This window comes from Notechis scutatus, chromosome 1, assembly GCF_049901735.1.
Source record: "Notechis scutatus isolate UNSWTSFEM ecotype Mainland chromosome 1, rNotScu1.2, whole genome shotgun sequence".
Taxonomy (NCBI): Eukaryota; Metazoa; Chordata; class Lepidosauria; order Squamata; family Elapidae; genus Notechis; species Notechis scutatus.
In genome coordinates, this window is record NC_142009.1 from 190,023,545 (window position 1) to 190,045,534 (window position 21,990).

Genomic DNA, 21,990 nt, shown 5'->3' on the forward strand with positions numbered 1-21,990 from the left:
TTCTACTTTTGCCACATGGCACTTACTATACCTGAAAGGCCCAAACATGCTTTTTCAAGAGGCAACTGGACTTCCTTGTTTTTCTTTGAAGACATTTCACTTCATTCAAGACATTTTTTCAGATCTGAAGAAGCTTCTTGGACGAGAAGCGAAAAGTCTTCAGAGAAAAACCAGAAAGTCCAGTTGCTTCTTGAAAAAGCACCTTTGGGACAGTCATGACCTGGATGACTGAGAATCTCCATAGACATATACTTAAAGGAGATTACGTTATGTAAACCATAGAGTCAGTTCTATTCAGAGTTTCAAGGCTGCCCTTTTTTTAAAAGATTCAATGCTTATTTGGTTGATTCATTTTGTGAATTTTGTATTTTGATGTATAAATTTATATGTCAAATGGTAGAAATCAAGCTTTCCCAATCTGGTAGCCTCTAGATGTGTTTGAAGGACAATTCCAAGAATTTCTAAGTGATAAAGGCCAGATTGTGCATTCAAAACAATGAATTATGAATAATTGGTTCTTTCTCTCTCTTTTTGAAAATATCTGAAAAACAGAGGAATTCTCTCAGTCTGCCATCAAATTTGGACAAGTTACACCTTTGGAAATTGATATTCTCTACCAGCTGTCTGACTTGTATAATGCTACTGGGTAATCTTGACCTTTTTAAAAAAAAGAAAATAGAATGGTGGTGCAGAATGTTGAAATGTTGAGAAGACGTTAGCCAGAGTACATGTAATTTGGCAAGAGAACAAGAATACACAGAACATATCTAGGTTTCTACTTCCTTCCCCTCTTGTTAAAGGGAAGCAACACGGATATTCAGTCTGTATTCCGATTCATTTTATATTACCATACATGCATGAAAGATTGCAACCTTACTATACTCCAAATTCTTTTTTGCTAGCAAATTTGTTTCCTTTGTAAACTAGCTGTTTGATTGTCTAATATTAATTAGAGATTTGATATCCCACATATTCTCCATTGCACTTTTCCCTAACTTTATACCCTTTACTGTAGATCAGGAGTGTCAAACTCAATTTCATTGAGGGACACATCAAGGTTGCGTTTGACCTCGGGGGGCTGGTGTAGCCAGCTCAACATCACTTGTGGGATGCTTGTGGCAGCCTGAGCACTCTGTCAGTGAAAATGGGCTCCTGAGCTCCGTTTTTGGCTGCAACAGCCTCCTGCAACCCTCTGCCAGCGAAAACAGAGCTCAGGAGGGCCACGCAAGCTCTGTTTTTGCTGGCAGATGCACCGTGGGCCGGTCCTACGCAGTTTCCAGGGCAGCCTCACGGGCCAGATCTGAGCACCCCATAGGCCAGATCTGGTCCCCAGGCCTTGAGTTTGACACCCCAGCTGTAGATGGTTTAAGCTACACAATTGTCCAAAGACCTTACCTGTTGGGAATTATGGAAGAAATATAGGGATCTGGTTGAGAGATAGCTTTTTGGCATAATCGACATCGTCTAATATCACAATTCTGTGATATTACCCTTAATAGGAACTGGATTTTGCATCATCTTGTAAGATTTTGTGGGAGGTTGCAGAGTTTTGAGAGATTTTGAGGGTTTCTCTGGGCATGTCTGAGAGCAGGCACCCCAAGTATAATACATAATATTTATACCTTTCAACAAGTAAGGGATACTTCAACATAGGCTTCCATGTTTTGGTATATAGCCATGGCAGATTGGTTACTGAGAGACAGCTTCAGTCTGACTGGAATTATAGTTTTTTTTAGTTATAAATGACAGTCAATGAATGCATATCTTAATATTGCTGCCATATAAGAGGCTCTCCATACATTACAAGAAAGACAGATAGACTAAGACAGGGGTATCAAAGTCAAGGCCCACAGGCTGGATCTGGCCCGCAGGGCACTTAAATCTGGCCCACAGGGCCAGCCTAGAAATAGCAAAGGACTGGCCCGTGGTGCCTCTGGCAGCCAAAACAGGGCACGGGGCCAGCAGGGTGCTGCAGGAGGTGCCCGTCCCTCCACCCCGGCCAGCCCACGGAGAGAAAGTAAAATGCTGATCCGGCCCCTCGAAGAAATCCAGTTTGACACCCCTAGACTAGGAGGAAAACTCTTATATATCATTGAAGTAATGCTTTTCTGGGTGCTGGAAAGAATATATTGTAGATTTTATTTACAATTCTCTTTAACAGTGATCTCTTTTCCATGCACTTGTATGTAGACGCTTGACACTGACAGATATTGAAAGAATTGCTCCCTTGGCTGAAGGAGCCCTGCCTTACAACGTGGCGGAACTGCAGAGACAGGTAGGTGCTTTCAGGGAAAGGCTAAGCCTACCGTATAAATTCCAGTAACTGGTTGGAAGTTAAAACTCCTGAGATTAAGTTAAATACCTTCCCATTTAAAGATTTACGTGACATTTTTATTGACCTTTGTTGAAAAAATGCCACTGTTTTTCCCCCAAAAAAACATCTCTCCTGTATGACTAAAATGCTTCTCATCGTGCTCCAAATGATAATAATAAAAAAGGGGTTGGCTGAAGTGGTAAATGGCGATTCTACCAGTTTTAATAGAACTTGGAGTTGTGGTAGCTGCCTACAGAGGGATGTAGACAACTCTTTGATGATGGGAATGCCTCTAGGCCCCCAACCCAAATTTTCAAGGAAGTTGCTCCTTATCATAAAAATGAGCAGTTGTGTTTCTGCTTGACCTCTGACAATTGTGCATGCAAAAGCTTGTGTTTTGATATTTCTTAAAACCAATAATTCCTAATAACAGAAATACCTCTCAGATGATCATTTAAAAGGAATAAATCTCAGCGCTCACAGCATATAATCAACCTGCCAGAGTGTGATTTGTTCTGGAAGAAAACATAGGCTCATGGAATTATTTTTATGAGTCTGTGTTATGCCAGTTTCTCTGTTTGCAAATGACTGCATTATCTATTTGTCTTAAAACTCATTTTCAAAATTAACTTGCCTCTAATATTTCAGTATATTTCTGTTGTTGGCCAATAATGCCACTCAGTTATTATACTTTAACAATCAACATATGAAAGATTTGTTAAACTAATTATCATGGAGATTGACCAGGACAATTTAGCTACACTGTCTTTCTGAATTTTACTTAGTTGCTTGCTAGTGTTTTTTAAAAAAAACTTGTTGCCATAGCAATGCTGCACATTTATTATTTAAACTTTGATTGTGGGAAAACACAGCTTAAATTGGTTGCATTAAAATGAATAGAAATAGAAATGTATGTTCTATGTTCTGCTTGTCCTTTTGAGATGAAAAACTATATAAAAATAAATTGGGTTGTCTGTATTATTTTACTGAATTCAGTAAAAGATTCAGGATTGCTTGCCTCTGACTCGGGATGATTTAATGTAAATGTTACTAATGGACAGATTGGACTGGGATTAATTTTGATTATGTTTGTCTTATTCACCTCTTTTAATTTCTCTAAGCATAGTGCATGTTGTGAAGTTGCACACTCATTTCCGAGTACTCACACGGGTGCTTTTAAAAACAATATTAGAGGAAATTTGTAAATCTAGCTCGCCAATTCCTCCTATAAAAACGATACATGTCATTGATTCCTGATAATGAAATAATGTGCAATTTCCACTAAAACCTTTAAACCTGCATAAGGTCATTGTTTTAAGAGACCATTGCCACATTACTTTTCCTCCATATCATCACAATGTAAAAGTATATTGCTAAGAAGCAGTTTTTATTAGTAGATAGGTTCATATTTGTAATATCAGGAAAATATTTTTTTGTTTTAAATATGAAAGATGAAAAGATAAACAGGGAGATGAAAAACTAGTTTCAAAGCAAATTTGTAACATTTCAAAGCGCTGAAAATCTCAGTGTTGTAGAAAGGTGCATATATCATTGTAAATCCTATTCACAACTGAGGCATTTAGAGGAGTGAAAACATGTGGGGCAGCTGATCAATATGATCACATTTAAGCTTTCCCCTCATCTCCACCCATCCAGTTTTACACTAGCATTGAATATCTATACTTTTTGAGGTTTGTTCTTCTGCTCTGGGTCTTTCTGCCTAAACAAATTATCTCTACTAAGCCACAAAGGACATTGAGGGAATGGGTTGATATCTAAAGGCAGGCAATATGTCTGGAAAGCTTGTGAAATTGTTATGTTGAACCATGTGCTTTCCCCATTAACAGGTCACTCTGGAAGCAGCCAGTAGATAGATTTGTGAGTCAGGAAAGGACTAACATCATCTATGTTGTCTGCAGGAAGAATACCTAATGCGAGAAAGTAGAACTTACAATTAATGCTTCCAGTGAATGAGTAGGTAAAATGCAGTCTTTTGCCATTTATGCAAAATTAACACATTTGGGAACACAAGAAACGAGACAAATAAATGACCCGGTTTCATTGATTTTTATAGAAGTTGTTCGATACAAATGCTGAGTTTGGACCAAACATTTAGTGAAGAGGGAATTATTTTGTCATTTAGTTCTGCTTTGTGGAGTGACCTACCTCTCAACAACATGGCTTCGGTTCATAGCTTAGCTAAGTACTGTCCTTATTTTATGGTCTTCTCCTCTGAGAGACAGCTGGTTGTTACATGGTCTTAAATATCTTCCAGCTGAAAAAAAAACACCAGATAAGGAAAGTTAGATATTCTTCTTCGCTTGTTCCTGCTGGAAGGAGTTGCATAGGATTTGAACAACACAGTCACCTAAAAGCAAATGATGGACAGGGAATTTATAGTCATGCTAACCTAAATGGAGGCAGAGTCCACAAGTCTAATCATGACTGAATTTCAGTAGGCAGCAGAGACGTTTTTCAGAGTTTTCCATTGTGGCCTATGGTTAGGGTAACTTGCTAGAAACTGCAGTCTCAAGTTGTGATTGAATGAGCCCTAACATATTTCTGCTGTACCAATAAAGAAGATTATTTGTAGCTGTGGGTTGAAATGTGGAGGGCCCTTGGTGCTCTCTGAGGTGGTTTGTGATTAGCACTGATGATGTTACCTAGTTGGGTAATGAAATGTCTGCAAGAAGACAAAAAATGCTCAGAGAGCACCAAGGATCTCTCAATTCTGCTGTGTTCTGCCTTTTCAGGAAAGACCCTTGTGCAGGCTTTATGTCAGTGTCATAGCACTGCTGACTACTACTTGGATAGGCCCAAGCTGCAATGCAAGGGGGAACAGGCCTGGTGAGGGACCTCTGTTCTAAGTGCACTCTGTGGAGTAGCTTTTGGTGAAAGAAATGGGGAGCAGGATGCAGCCCGAACTTGCCTATCTCCTTTTTTTATTAACCTATTTTACATGCAACCTTTCTGCCTATTTTACATGCAAAACAAGAATAGGAGCTGGCCTTTCTACCACACTAGTTGCACACTAGTTACTGGAAAAATGCCTTTATTTTGCTGCTTAATATCCATGTGCGGGAGCTTTGTGGAGAGATGCCTGTGACAGTCATTTTCTGTTTATAAATATTCATGCTCTGAAAGCCATAGCATGAATTTTACTGATTTGCATCTTCTATCTGAATGTAGGCAATCCATGGGATATAGTAAGCATTTTCATAAATAGGTTGTAAGTTATATTTCCATCAGAAGAAAAAAGAGTATCTGCATTGTTATAACTTTTTTATTGCCTGAGTAGTAGCCTTAGGAATAGAGGCTGCACTGAGAACAAGGATGAGGGGAAATCAGGAAAAAAATAATCACATTTAGGATTTCTTCTTCCTTTCTACTGTTGTAAAGTTGGTTGGTTTCCAGCCACTAATTCTAAATACTTTGGATTTGTTTTGAACAGGCCCAAAGAGCTATTGAAATGAGCCATGGTTTTGGTAGGAAAACATACATGGAAGAGTATGGCATTTTTTTTTTTTTTGGTTCTCTGTTATTGTATTTCTATCCTGCCTTATTCTCCAAACCAGTGCTTGGAAACTTGGTGACTTTAAAATAGGTGGTCTACAACTCAGAATTCCCCAGCCAGCATGAAATCCACCTATCTTAAAGATACCAAGGTTGAGAAATGCTGCTTACATGATGGCCCTCCTTAATTTCATTTCCAGAACCACTAACTGAGAGTGATTGGGCTAAAGAAGGGCGACTTTAGACCTTTAAACCAGGAAGTTTCCATGACGGAGGATGGATTTGAACTTGGATCTCACCGCTCCCAAGTCTAGCCTCTTAACCCACTCCTTTATGTTGATTCTTCATTTCTCACTGATCTTCATATGTTAATTGTAACTTAAGTAGCGTATAGATTACAGTACTTCTTTTCTGGCATATTGGCATAAGTATACGCTGTTCCTAACAGGCATAACATTGGCTTTGAATCGGGATGATTGATTAGAGTCTTCCCGCATGAAAGAGTGGCCCCTCCAGTGAGGCAAACGATGCTACCTTCCTTGTGGATCTGTTCAATGGAGTGGCAGCTGGATGTAGGAATTTTAAACAAGTATGGTAGCATGTAGAGGTCTTGGGATGAAAACTTTGCTACTGATAGTATCACGTGAATTATTTTCTTTGGAATGCCAAGAGTTTAGCTCAGCTTGAATGTAAAAGGATGTGAGGTATCCAGAACCACACATTCCTCGTTTATACGGCAAGGTAAGAATAACAACAACCTGTTGTCAACTATTAAACTGTTGACACTTTTTTCCCCACAAAACAGATGACTAAGATTATCACAGGAAGAGGGAAAAAACATGTTTGGGAGGATCTTTATTTGTTGTTTTCATCAGAGCCTACATTTAAAAGGGCCTTCTTTTGGAGCAAATTCGATTTCAGTTTGATCAGAATATTGTCTATAGCATGTATTTCATTTTTCTTTTACAAAACAGCAGCTGAGTAGAGCAAATTTTAGAGCAAGCTCCAGTATGTTAACTATGTGCCTGTTTCTTATTCCCAATCAGGATTATGTCTCTGAAAGATAATAATTTTGCCATGAAAGCTGTGATTCAATGCTGTATCTTGAAAGAAAGGCAATTATTTCAGTGGATTTGATTTTTTTTTTTTACCATCACTCAGGACACAACTGCTTTTAGACCTTAATTAGTTTTTGACCAATTTCATATATGACTTTTATTTAACTATGCCTTTTTCTTTCCCCCACTTCTCCTTTCTTTGCTCTGTTTCTGTCCCATTCTTTTCACACAGCAATCCTATGGTGATAGGGGCAGGCCTATCTGGCTTCAGATAGCTGAGTCTGCTTACAGGTTCTCTTTGGGCTCAGTTGCTGGAGGTAAGTAACATGTGACTGTGAATGTTTCAAGACAGGACTGTTGTAATATTATCTGGCTAGTGTAGTTGTACATCTGCTGAGATAGCAATAGCAATAGTACTTAGACATATACCACTTCATAGTGTTTTACAGCTCTCTCTAAGTGATTTACAGAGTCAGCATATTGCCCCCAACAATTTTGGGTGGCTCCTCATTTTACCCACCTCGGAAGGATGGAAAGCTGAGTCAACCTTGAGCCCGGTGGGATTTGAACTGCCAAATTGCAGGCAGCCGACAGCAGAAGTAGCCTAAACACTGCACCACCGAGGCTCAGCTTGGTAAAGCTATTCATTGCAATAGCCCTTAGACTTAAATACTGCTTCACAGTGCTTTACAGCCCTCTCTAAATGGTTTATAGAGACAGCATATTGCCCCCAATAATCTGCATCCTTATTTTACTGACCTCAGAAAGATGGAAAGCTGAGTCAACCTTGAGCCGGTCAGAGTTGAACTTTAGGATGTGGAATGTAGAGTTTGCCTGCAATACTGCATTCCAGCCACTACGCCACTATGGCTCTAAAGAGAAGTCTGAATTGTTCTTTCTTTTGTTTTCTTTTTCTTTTTTTAAATATGAAGACTGTGGTTTTTTAGATCAGTCTCCTAACTGTTTTTGAAGCCAAACTTGCAGAATGATGTAAGGCCAGGAGTGTGAAACTTGCAGCCCATGGCCCAGATGTGTCACTCGCTGGACACCCCCACCCCTGGTTTAGCGAAGGGGGGAAAGGTTATGATACGTCATGTGACAATAACGTGACATGAGTTTGACACCCGTGATGTAAGGAATCTTCTCAGATGCAGTTTCAGAGTCATTTTTGGATTAAATTGTGGTAGAACTGCTATTCAATTTTCAAAAGGGAAAGCATGACATTTAATCTCTTATTATAAATAACTATTTGTGATAGTTACCATTAGTTATTAGCTTGTTTCCCAAAAGGACACTGTAAAATACACCCACGTACACAAAGCACCGTCTGTCACCCTTCAGAGTTTTGTTCTGTAGTTTTTTAAAACATAGGATGAATAATTGGAGATTTCAGTTAATCTTTCAAACAATTGGAAGACAGAAGAAGATCCCACCTCCTGCCCTGCGCATCCTTTCCCTTCCCTCCCCATCTTTTCATTTTTATTGTTATTAAAAATACTGATTTTTATGCTTTTATCACTTTTATATATAAGCCACCCAGAGTTGCCTTGTAGAGAGATAGGCGGCAAACTAATTTAACAAACAAACAAACAAACAAACTTTCTATATGATTGCTGCCTTGCTGTGTTTGTTGTTATAGCAAAAGGGGTGGGGAGAAATGGTCACTTAATTTGAAAAATAATTTAAGAACTAATTAATTAACCTGGTGGCTCCTCCAGATTTAATGCTGCAGAGGAAGTAAATTGACACAGCTAAGAGATGTAGAAGCCTGACAATATCCTGGGAACATTTCAATCCCCATTATAAGTACAAAAGCCACACGTGGTGGCCCCAAATCTTCAAAAAGAGTGATTTGTTTGTTTGTTTAATTCAAGTTATATGCCACCCACCTCACTATCTGAAGCAATTTTGAGTGACTTACAGAGCCATAAAAATCATAAATATAAAAGCGTTAAAATTAACAATAATTAAATGAAGCCTAAAGACCAAAAACATGAAAAATACAGGCAAGGGCTTTTATCTATCACTCATCAATCTCCTCCAGCAAAAACCATCCCCAGTGGGGTCCCAAGCCAACTTGGAAGTCAGCTTTTAATGCCTCTCTTGAAGGCCAAAAGGGTGATTGTGGATCTCCCCTCCAGTGACAAGACGTTCCAGATTTGGGATATTTGTTCAAAAAGTACAAAACAACCACCTCTTAAACTTTTCCTTCACTTCAGTTCTCAGAAATGCCTGGACAAGTCCTTGCAGTTTTCTTGGCAAGTTTTTTCTTCAGAAGTGTTTTGCCACTGCTTCATTGAGAGACAGTGACTGGCCCAAGGTCACCCAGTTGGCTTTGAGCTTAGGGCGGGAGTAGAACTCAGTCTACTGGTTTCTAGACTGATGTCTTAACCACTAGGCCAAATTGGATCTCTAATGTGTTAGAAAATGAAAAATGTGGTCAAATACTTGTCCTTCTTCAGGAAGAAAAGCCAGAGTTTCCATCTGCTCTTCCCTCCCTCTGTTTCCTTTTATATATGTGTTAGTAAGAGCAAACAACCCAAGCACATTAAGGGTAGCATAATAAATGAATATATGCATTACAGTGATTTTAAAAAAGCTAAGGGGAGAAATAGAAATAAAAAGAAGAAAAGAGGGATCCATATAATATTAATATCAAATGGCTTCCATCTGACCTGAGAATTTTTCTCCAGAATAGAAATGTCTCCATACAAAATTAGAAGATAGAAGCAGGTTCTTTTCTCGGCCATGCCACAGGTTTAAGGAACATGCCAGAAGTTTAATTTGGTCTGAGATATGGCACCTGAACCTCATTTTAATGCCAGATCTCAGCAGCAACATGAAATAGAAAATGTGAATATTTACCCTGAATCTAAACTGTTTAGGATTATAGTTCAGAAGCAGATTTCAGAAACAGCTATTCCTCCTATACATTCCCTGCTTCCCACCCACCCTTTGGGTTTTCTTCTTGGTTCACAAGAACACCCATAACTTGATGCTCTCCAGACTTGTCTGGGGTGTTGGAGAAAGGCTGACATAATTACAGTCACTTAAGGTTGTAGATGAATATCAGCTAGAACCTATTTTTGTGGGTGTGCACAATGAGAAATCAGACTATCAAGTTGATGTTCTTCTTTTTGGTCCTTCTTCTCAGCTGTGGGAGCTACTGCAGTATATCCTATTGACTTGGTAAAGACTCGCATGCAGAACCAGCGCTCCACTGGCTCCGTGGTGGGAGAGCTGATGTACAAAAGCAGTTTTGATTGTTTTAAGAAGGTTTTGCGCTATGAGGGATTTTTTGGCCTTTATAGAGGTAAGGAGGCAACGGGTGTGTTTCAAATTTGCCCGCAGGGGATTTGAAGGGCATTCTGGCCCTCATCTTGTGCGCTCTAAATTCAGGAGTCTTCTGAAATGAAGGGAGCTCCCATAAGACTGGGAGGTAGCTCAGTGTCTAGATATTGGTTCTTGTTCTGAAGTCAGAAGATGAACCTATAGTTGGAATGGGGCAGTACATGCCGCCTACTTTAATGGGATTGTCCCTTTTGCAAAGATTGCAAAACACTGAGCTGCTGTGGCATTAGGATACATCCTCATCACCAAACAACTGTAGAAACTGATTTGTAAGTGGGGAGAGCATAAGCAACATACCTTTTGGGGTGGGGGGGGGCTGGTGTCCTCTATTTGTAAATCGTTCCCTTTTTATAAAGTGCACATTGTAGAATGTTAGTCTGTGGTAGCCAAAAAATCGAATGGAATCCAGTCCTATCTTTTTAGACTAGCACATTTTATTAACAGGCAATGTTTTGGTTGGATCTACAGCTCACTTCATCAGATGCCCTCTCAAAGGATGACAGGAACTCATGAAAACCTTATACCTTTTCACACATTGTATTGGTCTGAAAAGATACTGTAGCAAACATGCAGAGCCTCCAAAACCTAACAGGCAAAACGTAATTACCGAACCGGTAGTAACACCGATTGAATCCCACCCCTGTAGAAGAGGCTGGGGAATATTGCAGTAGAAAGAAGGAATTGTCCCAAATTGGACAAAATAACTTGACGTGAGCAGATCTCTGCTGGTTTGGAGCTTTCCCAATTCCCCCTCCATCCCTCATTGTTCAGGGATTGTATAACGGCTTCTGGTTCCCGGGGGATTCAAGCCCCCACTATTGTTACCTGATGACTCAGTAACATGAAAAGGACTTTCTTTGGTTGTGTTCATTCAAGCATCTTCAGGCTCAATAGGATTCCTGTCTTATTTCTGAGTTTCAAAAAGTCATAATTTGACGAGAATGAATGAAGTCTCCAAAAGATTGATTGCCAATTGATCAAATTAGCAAGGAGTCTTTTTGTGTTGAAAAGAGGATTGTAATGTATGCTGAGAACCTATTGTAAGAAGAGTTTGGAAATCCTGGGAGAAGGACGTACAGTTGATTTCATCAGGAATGGATGCTCGTGAAAATACATCACCAAACTGCCCGCCTACAAACAACAGACTTCCCAGATGTAGCACAGCGAGAATTTTTCTTTTAAAAAAAGTTATGTCAACATATTTGTGAAGATGATTGTCCATGGAAGTTCTTTGTGTGAATGGATTAGTACTGAACAACCAAATGTTTGTGCTATCTATGTATGTCTAGGTATAATAATTGTGATAAATCTTTTTTATTTATACAGGGTTACTTCCACAGCTCATTGGTGTTGCTCCAGAAAAAGCCATAAAGCTTACAGTAAGTCTATTAAAGATCAACTAAATTCCTTTCCCCTTTTTCTTTTAGAAAGATTTACGGTACATAATATACGCATTTATTCAGAAGTGTAATTCATTTGGGCTTAAACCTCTGCAATACACATGCACATATTTCCCAAACATTGTAATCTATCTTTGAAAGGAATTGCTTTTGATTTTCAGGTCTTCTTAATGTATTAAATTGTAAGTGAAAACTATGGGAAGCGGTATAATAGTATAAAATGTATGGTTTTTTTTTTAATTAGGTCAATGACTTTGTCAGAGATAAATTCACTCAGAGAGATGGTTCCATCCCACTGTTTGCAGAGATCCTCGCAGGAGGCTGTGTAAGTACTAACATTGTAGAACGGAGTCTGCTCTCTGCTCTCTGTTTGTATTACAGTGACAGCTTAATACAGTTATTAACCAAGTCATGGGAAGAACTGCTTGAATTTCAAGGTGAAAATGTTTCATTCAGCATTTCCTATTGGTGCTACAATGATGCTTAAATAGGATAGATTCTGGCAGTTCATGGACCATTTTTACGCTACAGAGTTGATACTGCTTCAGCCATCATGCATGGGCTATAATAAATACTACTTGTTTTCACAAGGTGGTTAAGTCTGACTAACCAGTGCCTGCAGGGAATCCGAAAATGCTTTCTATTGTAGAGTAATATTGTAGTGCACTCTACATAGGGCTGCCCTTGGAGAGTATTCAGAAGCTTTTAACTAGTACAAGAACGCAGCAGGGTGGGCAGTTATGTGTGCTCCTAGGATAGTACATATTATATATATAGTATAATAGTACATATCATACCTGTGTCCTACAAGCCTCATGGGTTGCGAGTTTGCTTCTAGGTCCAATTCAAGGTGCTGATTTTAACTTTTAAAGTCCTTCATGGACAGAACTGTGTCATCTGAGGGACCCCCTCTCTCATCTATATCATCCCAGCCCATGAGATCCAGAAGAGAGGAGCATGCTGCAGATACCATCTGCCAGGGACCTAGCTTTGGTGGGTCCCAGATGGTGGACCTTCTTTGCTATGGCACCTGTCTTGTGAAACTAACCCTAACGATAGGGAATGAAAATATCTGTCTTTTCACAATTTTTTAATGCCACAAGCTAAAGTTTTAGCCTTTTAACTTTTTTTAGCCCTGCTTTCCCTGACAGAAGCTCTTGAGGAACATCCGCAAACAACTATCGGGGAACGATTTTCTAAGTCTGATGGGAAAGACTTTTAAACATACATACTTAAATCAGTCCTACTGAAATCTGTGGGAGGCGCAAGTATTTCAGTTTGTTGTGATTTTTATTATTTAGCTGTAGTTTTCTAGTGGGACCGTATTTTCCCAGCAGGTTGGAGAACATTTTAATAATCAGCTGTGAACTTTATCTGGCATTTATTTCTTCAAATGTACATTGCAAAAGTGCCCAGCCTTTGCTTGTTATTTTAAATATTTGATAGGACGCTATCCTCTATGATTGCCAAGTACAACCTCTGTATCTTTAAAAACCTGGAAAGTAAATTTTGATCAACCAGAATGAGAGAAAGAATTGGTGACATGGATGTGTTGCCCCTTCCAAGCATCTTAGAGATGGATAGTAACTCACTGAGGGTCTCATATAGCCACTTATATATTAACTTCCATTTGAGCAGGATGGATTTATAGTTCTTTGGCTTGTTATCTAAATTTTGGATGAGAAAGCTGTTGACCTTTGCCAGCTGCAAATTCAAGGAGGCAGCCTTGAAGTAACATTGCTTTTTGTTTTTCCTGATTATGAGTGGCAGTTCTGTTGATACTTCAGTCTTTTAATTGTCCACTTGTGAATCTAAATTTGGGGAAAGGGAACAAGCATGTGGTCATTCATTACTAGGAGAGAATCTCATCTGTTCTGGAAGGCCCATTGAATGTCTCTATCATATACACTGGAAGAATCCCTTCCATGCTGCAGATAAAAGTATTTCCAAACTCAGCACATCTGCTAACCCTTTCCCCTTTGTAATTCTGCTCTAACAACTGGGTGCATTGCTGAGGGTAATGGGGGAAGAAAAGGTCTGCTGAGGTTGTGTGAAGAAATCTGCACAGTTAAAAGCGGTGTAATTTTTATGGAAATATATGCACATTTAAATTAGAATGGGTTCATATTAAACAACCAGCTTAAAGATGTTTTCAGGTATGCATTCATTAGGATATTTCCCCCCCTGCTGTGACTTGTGTTCAGTCACAAATGCTAGCAATTTCATTTTTTGTAATGAAGTCTGATAATCAAGGCTCCTAACTTAATATCATTTTGTACCACAATATGCTTCACACTTGCATTAAGCATGCTCTCCATTCCTTCTCCCGGGGCCATAATTTGCAAACCTGGGAATGCGTTGTAAATCCAGCAAAAAAAAAAGTTTTCAGATGTTTCTTAGTTCTCTCTCCCTTTAGCAGATAGGATGAGCTTCAAATTACTTTTATCTGATTATGGCATCCTGGATAGCAAACATGAAATAACAGTTCCCCTGGTTACCAGTTCAATGTTTTATCCTGGCACTCAGATAGCAGAAGTGAGAAGTCAGAAAGTTTAGATAGATAGATAGATAGATAGACAGACAGACAGACAGACAGACAGACAGACAGACAGACAGACAGACAGACAATGATAGAAAGATAGATGATAGGTAGATAGATAGACACAGACATACAGATGGTGTGTGTGTGTGTGTGTGTGTGTGTGTTTGTAGATGTGTGGGGCATACTTATTTATTTTATTTTTATTTATTTTATTTATTTATTTATTTGATTTGCCAATTGTTTACAAGATAATAAGTATAAATGTGTACATAGTTGTGAATACATGAAATGGGTACATATAAGAAAAATAAAAGAATAAGAGAAACAATAGGACATAGCTGGTAATAGACAAGTAAAGTTGGGCAGGGGGTCCTACTTTATATTTTAAAAATGCTGACCTCTGCAAAGATATATACCTGTGTTTACATGTAACTATGTGCAGTATGCCGTTTACATACTTATTCATAACAAGCATTAATTACTATATAATAGCAGCTCATGGGATGATTGCCACTAAAAAGAAAACAGCTTAAATAAATATATAAGGTTATATTCAATGGGTTCACTCAAGCTAAAATATAATGTGGGTTTTTTTTAAAAAAAATTTGGTTTAGCTCAATGGGTGAAGGGGCAGGCAAGGGAAGATTTTTTTTAAACATAAAAAAATGACTGACTTTTGAATTTCGGAAACCCTCACAAGAGATGCAGACAAGGAGCTTCAAAGACTGCTTATTCCAGACAACCTGACTCTGCCCTGAAATGTTTCCTTGTCACTTTTTTGATATACAGACAGACAGACAGACAGACAGACAGACAGACAGACAGACAGACAGACAGACAGACAGACGGTATTCAGCCAGTTCTGACCAGTTCTGGAGAACCAGTAGCAGAAATTTTGAGTAGTTTGGAGAACCGGCAAATACTATCACTGACTGGCCCCACCCCTATCTATTCTCTGCCTCCCAAGTCCCAGCTGATCAGCTGGGTCTTCTTTTGTTGCCCTGCACAGGAGAACGGAGCTGGAAAACAGGTTAGTGGGGTGGGGAGGCAATGGGATTGGAATTTTGCAGTAACCTTCCCCCAGGAGTGGAATGATTTTACAGTATCCTTCTGCTGCCACACCCACCAAGCCACGCCCATCACACCAGGCCACACCACGCCCACAGAACCGGTAGTAAATTTTTTTGAATCCCACCCCTGGATGGATGGATGGATAAATAGATAGGCAGGCAGGCAGGGTGTCTAAAAAAGAGAGAGGGACTTAAGGGCTTGGAGGAGACAGTGTATATAAAAGCCTTGGCTTTGCTGGGGGAGAGACGGCGAGCACCTAGAAGCCTTTGAAGGAAGTCTCCATTAAGGGGTTCCTTCCTGTGCAGGGAAAATAGCCTGGCTGGTTTGGGCTGAACAGCAGCAGCAGCAGCAGCAGCAGCGGAGTGGCTGGGAACAGGCCCCCCACTATCCACCCTCCTGTCTCTTGTGGCTGGTGCCTCGGGGGTGGAATTGGAAAGGGCAAGAGGTCTTCTGTTGCAGGGTCACTGGTGCGTTTCCTTCAGCCTCTGGCATGTGGAGAAGTGTCCATGGTGGATGTGGGGCGGCATCTCCTCTCCTAACCTTTGCCGTCAGCTCCAGTTCTTTGTTCCTCGTGGAGACTTTATTTTTCACGACATAGAGGTTAACTAAAGAAGGCCAGATTGTTCCTATGCCCGAGTGGTATGAATAACCTCCATTCAGAATTGAGTCTGTCATGTGCAGCCTTAAGAGTTTTCTGTCAAGTTTAGGAGTTGTGTTTCATGTGAAAGTAGTGAGGCCAGGCGTATGACGGAGAATGTCCCATTTGAAAGGGGTGGTTTATTTCTAGAGTTTTTTACTTCATACTTGCTTTCTATTACAGACCTCAAGTAGGGCCTATAGACTTCCTAGGCAGTTTTTAATTCAAGCATTGGCAGGAGCCATGTCTTATCATGCTGAGACCAATATGGCACATTATTCCACTGCCCATAGGGTGAATAATATAGACTAGCAACAGTTTAAATGGATGACGGTCTGTTTATACAGGCCAGCTCTTATTCCTGCTGGACCAGGCACATGGGGAGGAAAGAAAAATTATGGAATATTTTTAGGGAGGAAAAAATACATTTAAAAAACAGGAAAGAGGCAAAAATAACAAAACACAAAGTGAATAGGTAGGAATTTATATGCCTCACAGAATTGAATAAGGCTGTATTTGTTAGGTAAGAATTTTCAGCTTATTAATTTTATATAACTAAGCATCTTGTTTTAAAAACAGCAGATCATTGTTAAAATTTGTTAATGTACCGGTAATATATGTGTGTGTGTATAAAAATATACGTAGAAATAAAAGAATGGCAATAACATAGGTTAAGAATTACAGTAATTTCTGTCTGATCAGTGAAAGATCTATATTAATCAGATCCTATTTCTACAAAAGTGCCATATTTTTTTTGCCTCTCAAACAACCCTCAGTGTAATGAAGTTGAGAACTGTTTTCAATCAGGAAAAAAATGCTAACTAATTGTGGCCAACTAGGGCACCACACATTTTAAGCAGATGAATACATTTAAGAAAATAACAAAGGGTTTTATTAAAGTAGGTGGGAAGGTCCCATAATCTGTTCCATTTTGAATCTTATCAAAGAGAGAGCCTAAACATACCCCATCCCGGTCTGTTTCTATGCTTCTGGAGCAAAACTGTCACATTAAATCTTCCTGTGAAATTTGAAATGCAGCTTCGTGGACGTCTTGGGTTAAAATGCACAACTTAGGAGGGAATAGCTCATGCAGCAACATCTTGTGAGGGATAATGCTTCTGCTCTACTAATGAAATATTAAAAAAAAAAAAAAACCTTGACAGCTGTTAAATTTGTGTCATGTCCAGACTAGAAAAATTGTTAAAGTGTGTTTGTTTCTGTCTGTATCTACCCCTCCTCCCCACATATACAGACATTTCTGTTTTTTATTGTAACAGATGTGGTGATGGAGATGCACCCATTATTCACTATTAAACAGTGAATTTTCAGGGAAAATGGTAAAAAGCTTCACAGGCAAGCCTAAGAGCCATGCCACTTATTTAAAATAACAAAATGTCATCTTGATTCGGCTCGTTATTAACTATCAAGCGGATTGGTTAGATACTGGGGGAAAAAAGTCAAGCTACTCTTTTACCATCTTCTACCTGTCACGACAACTACATGTCCTGGTTTCCTATCTAGGGGTTTCTGCGCACCTACAGAACAGGCAATGCTGGTAGATCAGTTTTTCAGGGAAGCCTGCTGTGACACCTTTTTCCATGCCCTGAGGAAGCCTCCACTGCAGTTTTGGAAAAGGAAGTCCACTCGTGTAACCTTGGATGATGTCTGTGAGGGAGATGGATGGGTCTTAAATAACAAATAAATAAAACCATATAATATTTTGAAGCACTGTATCAAGAAATTTGGTATGTCTTGAAGATGGTTTTTGTGCCCAGCTCCAGCAGGACATTGGAAGGACAAGGAAGTTGACATTGGACTATTCTGCAATGGTGGTACAATGGTTAGAATGCAATACAGCAGGGCTAACTCACTGCTCACTCTAGGGGTTCGATTCTGATTTGCTCAAGGTTGACTCAGCCTTCCATCCTTCCGAGATCGGTAAAATGAGGACCCAGATTGTTGGGGGCAATAGGCTGACACTGTAAATCTCTTAGAGAGGGCTGGAAAAGCACTGTGAAGTGGTATATAAGGGTAAATGCTATTGCTATTGCAAACTAACTCTGCCCAAAGCCAGGAAGTTCGATCTTGACTGGCTCAAGGTTGACTCAGCCTTCCATTCTTCCGAGGTCGGTAAAATCAGAACCCAGATTGTTGGGGGCAATACACTGACACTGTAAACTGTTTAGAGAGGGCTGTAAAACACTATGAAGTGATATAAGTCTAAGTCAGGGAAGTCAAACTCGCGTCGTAACAGCAGCATCACGTGATGTATCGGGACCATTTTTCCCCTTCACTAAACTGGGTGGGGGCAGGGCCCGCACGTCACACATCTGGCCCGCCAGCCACAAGTTTGAAACCTCTGGTCTAAGTGCTATTTCTAGTCTTCCTTGTGGTGAGTGGTTTTAGCACAGAGGTGGAATACTGGAATATCAAAATCTCACTTAGCGGTTATATGCTTGCTCAAAACTGGTTTTGACTGCTTCTGCATCTTTGTTTCCCAGTATTAAAAGAGAAGGTAGCGTTATTTAGCAAACTCCTCACTGGAATAGCTGGTAAGCTACACATGTAATATTTCCCTTATTCCTCACTCCAGGGACTGAACGTGGTCTGCTGCATGTAGAGCCAGCATGAGGCTCTACAGTGGCCCTGGGTTTGGCTTGCTACCCTTATTAAGCCTGTAATCCAGCCGATACCTGGCTGCTTATTCCCTGCCTTGGGCTTTTCTTCAGTATTCTTTACCATGCTGGCTGGAGAATTTTAGGAGCTAAAGCTCAAACGTCTTAAAATTGTCAAGATGGAGAAATACTGTTACAGATTGAAAGAACCCCAGTCATACTAATGCAATTCATACTGTTTTAGTTACTGTTGATTTAATTTATAATGCAGAGATCAATTTAGCTTTTGTAGTTTTGTCAAATTTGTTACATTATTGGTTTGGGATAAATCATTTGGAATAACTAAATCATGTAAATACTACTGTAAGCAATGGAACCAATTGTTTAAAATAAACACGAGTATCTGAGATGTAGATGGATTTTTTTCTTTCCTTTTGGTCCTGCAAAATTACCGTGATCCTGAATTATGGACTCTCGTTGAAGTTAAGAAGGTACATGATATTCCTAGCCACTTCCTGATGGTGTATTTGACATAGTCGGTTGCATTTAAAAGCTCAGGCCAGTAGCTGACCTTGGGAAGAAGCTGATCTGAGCTGCCTTTCTCGTGGTTTTGCAGGCAGGAGGTTCACAAGTCATCTTCACGAACCCACTGGAGATTGTCAAGATTCGCTTGCAGGTAGCAGGAGAAATCACCACTGGACCCAGAGTTAGCGCCCTCACCGTTCTGAAGGACTTGGGGCTTTTTGGACTGTATAAGGTACATCCTTTATTGGTTTTGCTTCTTCACTCTCTTATCATGTGGCAGGGAGGCTGTTGAAAGAAACAAACAATTCCACTCCCCCATCCTAAGGAAACCTTCCTATGTGATGGGCTATAGGGGAATCTTTTCACATTTGAAAATATTATCTTTTGGCATTTGGCCGGGGGGGGGGGTGTCCATTGGGAAAAATGGGAGAAAACAAATCCACCTGTACAGGGAGTCTTCAACTTACAACTTGTTCCTTCAGCTACCCAGGATCTCTCCTATCCCCTGAGGCACCATATACTCCAAATAACAACCACAACAAGGAGAACTGGGATTACATGGCCAGTTCGCTTAATGATACATACAATGCTGTATGACCATAGTTCTGGGCTCAATTGTGATTGTAAGTTGAGGGCTACCTCTATATTGGTGGCCAAAACTTGTGTGGAAAGTCTCCTCTCCTTTATTTCACATGTACTTTCTCCCAAAGCTTTCTCCCAAAATACTGCCAACCTGCTGGATATTGGCACTGCTCTGCTGTTTTCCATTTCTGGGTGGGGAAGGAGGAAGGAAAGAAAGAAAAAGACTCTTTTTGGTTTTCTTTTATATTTGTTGTGCAGCCCCAAATTATTTGAACATTTCTGTTGTAGCTCTGCTGTCTCTATTGTTGCATTCACAGCATGCTACTCTCTTTGTCTTAATATGACAACAGGAAAGAGGGAGTAGAATTTAGCAGGATTCAAATCTTTTAGGAGTTAAGTAGAGGGATTTGTCTAGGATGAATTTTGTTTTTTTTAAAAAAAAGTCAGACTCAAGATGCCCTGCTCTTTAGAAAGATGCTAGACAAAATTCTTTCCCTGCAGGCCCGCTTATTTCCATCCTTGTAAATAAGAGGTAATGGAGCAAAAGCTATTTGTTTTCTTACACTAGGAGAGGTATTCCTTTACCCTTCACCAGGGCAAGGGGCTAATATGTAAATTCAATGGATAGTAGCAGCTTTGGTGCTCTTCTAAAATAGAATTCGTTGGTTCGATATAAAACAAAATCCCACGATAGTTCATGGCTTTGTGACAACAGCCCAAGAATATTGCACAGCCACTTCCCTTTCAACTTAAAATTCATGCAGAGGCATTTTTTTTTTTCTTAAGGGCAATTCCAAACAACATTTCACTGCGGTTTGCTTTTTTTCTTAAAAAAAAGGAAAAGCATGTGAACAATTCCCTGTTTTACTTGCAGATTACCTGAAAGGAGGGTTGCACAGATTGTCAGCCAACCCTTTTCAACAAAGGAGAATATTTGTAGCTCAGGGTGGAAATGGGGGGGGTCCTTGGTGTTCTCTGAGCTTGTTTTCTTGCAGACATTTCATTGCCCAAACTAGGCTATATCATCACTACCCTGATGATGTTACCCAATTTAGGTAATGAAATGTCTGCACGAAAACAACCCAGCTCAGAGAGCACCAAGGACCCCTCAGCCTAGCCCTTTCTTAATTGAAATAATGGGTTTTGAAAAGGACAGAAATGGCCATAGATTTAAAAAAAAAAAATTCCAATGGGTATTGGCCCAAGCCATCCATAGTTCTGCTTTGCAGATCTTCCTCCATCAGTTGAGTTTTGGATTTGACTCTAGTGCATTAGAAGAATGATACAGAATCAGTGTACATGAATGGGATTTTTTGGGGTGGATGGGTGGGAAGGTAATTGGAAGATCTGAAGCAGAGTTTTCATCCCAAATGTTCGTGTGTCAAACAGAGGCCACGTTTGGGATGAATGAATGTGGCAAAAGGTGTAACCTCCATCTGGCCCATATTGTCCTCCAAAAAATCATTCTGGTCTTAGAATGGAATTGTTCTTCTCTCGTGTTCTATTTCCATCCAACAAATGACCGAAGAGATCTGCCATCTTAGAATACCCTTAAAAGCTCTTTTAGCCGAGAAGTATTCCTGTTCCTTGCCTTGTTGTTTCAACACAATCTAAGCACAAAGCCTTTTCTTTGGTACCATCTTTGTACCTTAGTTGTTTGGACCTTTCTTAGTTCCACGGGACTGCAGATCATCGAGTTGGTTTGCCAGATCACAAAAGCATTTTGTCCAACGCATTCCAGGCACTGTAATGAATTGCACTTCCTACATCTACATAGAAGATGCGTGCCCTGTCCCCTCGTGATCAGAGGCGGTAAGAATTCCTCCTATATGCGTGACTGACTCATTCTTTGTTTCTCTTTTCCACGTGACAGGGAGCCAAGGCCTGTTTTCTCCGAGACATTCCCTTTTCTGCTATCTATTTTCCTGTGTACGCTCATTGTAAACTGATGCTTGCAGATGAAAATGGTCATGTGGGAGGGCTTAATCTTCTTACAGCTGGTGCTATTGCAGGTAACTTTGTTGAGTAATTGGCAAATAAGTCCACCCCCCACCCCCCACATTAAAATTCTTGGCAACATTTAATATTCATTAGACCACGTAGAGGAAGCTAATATACTATTGTGTTTAACTTAATCCAAATTTGATCACTTTTATCCTTGGTGGGAGGTAGCCCAATTTTGATGATGGCTAATTACATTTGCATAATGTGGATAAACAGCTTAATGCAGCTCAGCAACATGTAGTCAAATTGGGTTGGTGGGTTGGCTGGGGCTTGCCCTTGTTCAAAGCTCTCAGCTTGGGTGACCGCTTTTTGAAGGCAGTAAGAATAATTTATGCCCTTTTCCTACATTTGATATACAATTCTTAATTTTGGCAGGGT

At 39.9% G+C, this 21,990-nt stretch overlaps 1 protein-coding gene across 2 annotated transcripts in view; it reads left to right on the forward strand.

The window, feature by feature from the left end:
* SLC25A12 (solute carrier family 25 member 12) overlaps positions 1 to 21,990 on the forward strand; it is a 51,043-nt gene that overhangs the window by 22,169 nt on the left and 6,884 nt on the right. For both annotated transcript variants that reach the window (XM_026677713.2, XM_087949718.1), the window contains exons 8-15: positions 553 to 646; positions 2,191 to 2,275; positions 7,118 to 7,202; positions 10,040 to 10,198; positions 11,563 to 11,615; positions 11,881 to 11,961; positions 19,118 to 19,258; positions 21,482 to 21,620. In XM_026677713.2, the coding sequence (XP_026533498.1) occupies positions 553 to 646; positions 2,191 to 2,275; positions 7,118 to 7,202; positions 10,040 to 10,198; positions 11,563 to 11,615; positions 11,881 to 11,961; positions 19,118 to 19,258; positions 21,482 to 21,620 (837 nt within the window). The remainder of the gene's footprint in view (positions 1 to 552; positions 647 to 2,190; positions 2,276 to 7,117; positions 7,203 to 10,039; positions 10,199 to 11,562; positions 11,616 to 11,880; positions 11,962 to 19,117; positions 19,259 to 21,481; positions 21,621 to 21,990) is intronic.